The sequence below is a fragment of the Gossypium arboreum genome, chromosome 9 (assembly GCF_025698485.1).
Source record: "Gossypium arboreum isolate Shixiya-1 chromosome 9, ASM2569848v2, whole genome shotgun sequence".
Taxonomy (NCBI): Eukaryota; Viridiplantae; Streptophyta; class Magnoliopsida; order Malvales; family Malvaceae; genus Gossypium; species Gossypium arboreum.
In genome coordinates this window covers 76,702,896-76,708,866 of record NC_069078.1, presented here as the reverse complement: position 1 = coordinate 76,708,866, position 5,971 = coordinate 76,702,896, and the positions used below count along the sequence as shown (strand labels likewise).

The following is a 5,971-nucleotide window of genomic DNA, read 5'->3' as shown; positions in this document are numbered from 1 at the left end:
CGTCCGATGCAACTCCTTTCCAAATTGTTAGCTACACCCAAAATGAAAGAACCAATCCTGCCCTAATCTCTTCCAAGAATATTATGTATCCAATTCAATACAAAAATCATCTGTGAAGTTAAATTAGATTCAATAATTTGATATTCTAATTTCTATATTTACAATCTTTTTTTTTCTATTCCAAACAAAACCATTTGCAAAGTTTGGGAAAAAACATTAACACACTGACAAATCCTAGTTGCAGACCTAGAAAGCCTTCAAACAGATATTCAGCAACAGGGGGGGTTAAGTTGAACTAAGAACAAGGATAGGTGGCCAAAGTCTCATTGGCTGTATATATTCTAATTTTTTTTGTCTTTTGAAAGTAGGGAGCATTAAGATATGATTGTTGAAGAAAGAGTGATCTTTCAAACCAGAAGTATCAAATTTCAAAACCCAAATTTGATGTTTATTCAATCGTTCAATCCCCCCACAGAATTTCTGTTTATTTTCTAACCTTTTGGACTAAGCTATTGAAAACAGTTTAGTAGGTAATTAGTATGAACACAATCTTACATTTGAAACCAATCTCAAAAGGATTACCTTTTGATAAGATTATTATCCAAAAATTCCGTAGAATTAATGTTAACCCATATCAAGAATCCAAAAACAAGCAACAAAAACTTTCAAGGCGACAATCACAATCTCATTTACATACATGTCGTTGATGATATCAAAATCTTGCCAGTTACAATATTTCTTCATTGAAGAATATATACACCCAGATCGTAGGAAAGAGGGAATTGTTTGTTTTTATTTTTGTTAAAGTTGTTTAATTCTGGGTGGCTCTCCTTCTCTCTGAGAAGGACTTCTCCAAAATCCAGTACCATAGAATCTTTGCCACATCTCTTTTTCCAGTTCCATCACCGCTTTCTCTGCTTCTTCAGTAGCCTCCACATCTGGGAAAAAATCCTCCACTACCACTGTGTGAATCTGCAACTCGCTATTATCTTCAATTCCACAATGAGGCCGGTGGTTTTTTGGCTGAAGCAACCCTTTTTCCCTCAACTTACGCCGCCGTTTCAGGCGGAGAGCACGGCGGCATAGCCCCGCTGGAACCTTGTAAAATGCTAAAACTAGGAGGTTTGCTATTGTGCAAGGACAGCAGCAACAAATAACCGCACACTCGGCTGTGGTACCCCCACAAAACTCCCCAAACTTGGCACTATTCCTGGAACTGCTCCTTGTGGTGCTGCTGCTACTTCCGCCGTCGTCGGTACTGGAGGAACAGAAGGAATTGGAAGAAGAACCGCTTTGCAGCAAGGGTTGCCGCCGTTGGACGGACGTTGGGGTCCTAAAAATTATCTGGCGAGACATTATTTAATACAAAAAAATGATGTTTTGGTTTTGTTTTCCTTTTTGCAACAAAGGGAACTGTCGAATTCTAAAAGAAACAAAAATGAAATTTGGAATTTGAAAAAATGGTCGGTTAAAATAATGATACAGACGATGAAAGAAAGAAGCCACTTTTCCACGGGCTTCGACCTTGTGAATCTCGAATCTCAACACAGTGGACAGAAATCCCCCAAAATGAAAGAAAAGATTTGACTCAACTGCTTGAAAGAAACCCAACAATCTGAAAAAACGGGAAATCAAATGAAATGAAATCGAACCTCTTCTCTTTAAGAATCTAAGATTACAAGAACCCACCAAGAATCAGAGGAGAGAGACAAGAAGAAAGGGGTTCTTGGGTTGATGATGGCTTTGAAGAGGCGTACACTGCTAAAACAGGGGAATACAGCTTAAGAGAAGAAGAAGAAGAAAAATATAAAATGAAAGCTATCTTCTGAATTTGTGTGACCAGGATTTCACACACCAAGTATTTCGTATCTATCTTCGATAATAAAGGCTGTTACCGTGGAGTAGTATTAAAAATATATATTTTTCCGAGTCAAACAGAAAATCAAAGACTGGGGCGAAGAAGAAGCCAAAACAAGATAAATGTGAAAGAATATGAGTTCATCGAGCCCACGGGGGTGTGTCCACTTGCGCTACTACTTACCACTTGGGTGCTTGTGAAATTATCAGGTGAAAAATGATGGATTAAACGAGTATCTTGGGAACACAGCGAGTTGTGAGTGTTTAGGGTGATGATTAGATTTGGATAGAGATGGAAGGGAGTTTGTGTTTATAAAGGCATGGGCCATCATACTCGACTTCCACGGCACTATTTTGCTTTAAAGTGTCCCATTCAACCATGCCATCATCTCCTTCTTCCTACCAACGTACGTGCTTTCACAACTCCCGATTCTCTTTCGGTTTAGCCGGCCCTCTTCCTAATTATTCTATGACATATCATCTCTTTTATTTCAACAAAATAATAACTAATTATGACTTTTTCTTATTATAATCATCTTTCAACTACTAAATCAAATGTTTAATATTCTAATTTAGATTTTCTTTTTCTTTTTCTCTGACCAACTTTTCTGTGCTAATTTTAACACTTAATGGCATCCAACAAAACCAAATCCTTTGTCAAGTAATAAAGAATGGATTTATTATATACAAGAATTAAAAATACAAGTCACTTGTTGCTTCTCATGATGTAGTTGACATATCAAATCTAAAGTAGTAATTAAAGTTTGTTCCAAAAAGAAAATTTAAAAATTAAAATGGCAAATCATAAAACCACAAATCGTCACTTCCTTATTGTAAGCATTAAGTAGGTATGTTATACATATGGGACAACAACATTGCTTATGCAAATGACTTTTACTTGTAAATTAAAACTATTTCCCCATATTGGGATGTGTTATTCTGCAAGATTTTAAGGGACAGAAATAGAGTAGCTAATTGTATTACTAAAGAGACTATAGATAAAATGGAGTAATTAATTATCTATGTAGATCCATCATCGTGTATGATAAATCTATTAAAAGATAATATTCATCATGCGATGCATACATTAATGGTGAAATATCAATACTAATATAATTTAACTTTCGCTAATGTTTTATTATTTACCAAAAAAATTATTCAATAATCATCATCATATTTAAACAACTTCAAGCATTGAGGTGAAATCTTATTTAATATCAAGTAATTTATGTTCTTTTCGGTTAAAATTTCGTATGTTTCGATTAGTTTAGGTTAACATCAATTTATATTAATACAAAATTTTGATATGTTAAACTAATTTTAAATTATTTTATTTTAGCTAGTTTTATTTTCTTTTTTTAAGGAAAATCATTTTAATTTTTTATAATTACATTTAAAATTAATAGTTATGAAATTAATTTATTCAATCTAATTAATGGTTTTAAATTTTATATTTATATGGATGTAATTGAAATATATTTTTGTATACATAATATATAAATTTTTTACTAAAATAATATATATAATTTATTAAGAAACTACAAACTAGATTATAAATATATATGTGAAAGAATCTTTAAATATATATAAAATTTATCAAGAAACTAAAACTTAGATTATAAATATATATGCGAAAAATATTTTAAAATATCGATAAATCTGAAATAGTACACCAAAATATGTCAACACTAATACGTAGCGTTACAAGACAGAAATAATACGTCTATTGATACGATACTAACTACCTTGATCTAAATTTTCATAGGCGTCTATGTCTATTTAATATTCTAATAGCCTATCTCATGTTTATGTAGACCTTGACTCCATTGATTGTTTAATATTTTAATTGCCTCTCACAAGGTGGTCAAGTTTCGTGCTTTTTGTTACATGCCGAATCATTTAGGTAATTAGATTTTGGGCTTTAATTATTATTTGAAGTTTGTTTTGTTTTTGATACTAAATTTTGGGGTATTTTAGATGGGTTGATTCTTTTACAAAAATAAGGCATGGATAAGAAGATGACCATGATGGTTCCTACTAATGCGGAAGGTGTTAACGTGATGACAAATCTCTCAACAAGTTTAAGTGAAGCCATTGATAAATATAAGGCTAGTGGTGCTTTTGATTTTGTAAATTTAGATTAAACTTTTATGGTTTTTTCTTCACAAAAAAAAAAAAGAAGAATACTATATATTTTATTGGTTAAACATACTTGAAATTTAGTTTTTGTAATTTTCATACATTTTGAACTAAATTTCTCTATTTTATTTTAAGGAATTTAGTCTCTTTCATTTTTATGTTAAAATACAAATTTAATTATTAACATTATTAATTTTTTTATTAAATTTGAATTCATTATGACACTATTTTTTTGTTACATGGTTATTAAATGAATATTTTTAAAATTTCAAAATATTACACCAATAAATTTAACATAATACTTTTAATAGTGTTAATAATTAAATTTAAATTGTGAAATAAAAAGAAGAATAAACAAAATTACTGAAAATTAAAAAAAATCAAATTTAAAGAGTGCAAGGACCTAAAGTATAATTTAACCTGAAATATTTGGCTTCTATTTTCGACAAGGGTCTACAAAAAACATAGGGTGGCCGCAGCATTGGTTCTATTTGCATATAATCAAGACCATGGATTAATGAAGCGCGTAAGGAAAACTCAATGATGAAACGAAGACATCTATATTCTTCTAGACTATCCTAAGTGGGGCCCAGATTCCGCCATCATACTTGTTTATAGAAACCTATCACATAGAATGGCTACTTCACGCGCCTCTCCGCGTTTGGTACAAGCAACAGCTTCACCCAAAAGTGTACGACTGAATGAGTGAAAAAAGATGCCAGAATTTTCACTGTATTGACACGTATACAACTAAATAGTACAAGTAGGAGTAACATTATTGTTTGGAGGTTAAATTCGTTTGCTGAATTTTTGGATATATTTTTAAAATTTTATTATTAATTGATGTGGTTGTGGTTAAGTTTAATTATTAGATTTATTTGAATTATTTTAAGTTTATTTACTGTTTGAATTTTAAAATTTTAATTTTCTCATAAATCACAATCATTAATTTATTAATTTATTTTTAGTAAGTAATATGTAAAAATAAGAACGACGTAACATTATAATATAATAATATGTTTGTTACATTAGATTTTAAAAATAACAAAATTTAACTAAATAAATTTAATAGTAATTGTTTAGTGAAAACCAAAATTTTAAAAACTACAAAGACTAAAAATAACTAAATAAAAGTACATGGACTGTGCCCAACTTTTGTAAAATATAGGGACTAATCTATATAATATTACGTATTGTAATATCATATTTCAGATTAAAGTTGTTTTTGTTTAAATTTGAAATATTCTCACTACCCGTAATTGTATATTATCAAATAATGTCAATATGTCAAAATATAAAGTGTAATCTCGATACCATCCATTCTTTAAATTATTTGAGATAATGAGTGGAATTTAAAATTTTAACTCAATTTACCTTTTGTTTTTATTATTTTAATTAATTTCTTTTTTCAAATAAATTTTAAATCTAATTAAAACAAAATTCTCTCTTTAGACAATAGAAGTTGAACTTTAAAATTATAATTGTAGGGAAATAACTCGTGTATACAACGAACAAGTAAATAAAGTAAAAATAAAAAGATCAAACATGCAAATTTTGCGTAGAAAAACTCTTCAAAAGAAGATAAAAATCTACGGACAAAAGGAGATTTCACTATAATAAAAGGAGAATACACAAGATGGAGAGAATCAAAAGAAAACCCGAAGACTCAAAATAAAAACCGTACAAAACAAATAACAAAATTCTCTCAATCTAAATATTTTTGTTGTATGAAACATAGAGTAACTAAGTCCCATATATTGGCTGAAATTCGTGACATATATGACTAGAATATTCCTAGGTTAATAAGAGTTTAAGTGGGAATCTAAAACAAATTTAACTGAGAGAAGAAAATTGAGAAACTTAAGAAACACGTCGCATTGTCGTGATGTGACATTCGCGTTGTCGGGACGAGGGGGCATCACGTCATTGGGATGAAGGCTCTCTTCTTGTCGTGACGTTAGTTGTTTGTTGGGAC

The 5,971-nt window shown here is 30.3% G+C and overlaps 1 protein-coding gene across 1 annotated transcript; it reads right to left on the bottom strand.

Moving 5' to 3' along the window:
* Nucleotides 1–594: 594 nt before the first annotated feature.
* On the bottom strand, nt 595–2,140 carry LOC108455900 (uncharacterized). The gene has a single exon (XM_017754473.2). The coding sequence runs from the start codon at nt 1,354–1,356 to the stop codon at nt 802–804; it is 555 nt and encodes a 184-aa protein (XP_017609962.1). The 5' UTR covers nt 1,357–2,140; the 3' UTR covers nt 595–801.
* Nucleotides 2,141–5,971: the final 3,831 nt, after the last annotated feature.

What these genes read in the sequence shown, in the direction of transcription:
- LOC108455900 (XM_017754473.2), bottom strand. Translation starts at nt 1,356, where the DNA reads ATGTCTCGCCAGATAATTTTTAGGACCCCAACGTCCGTCCAACGGCGG.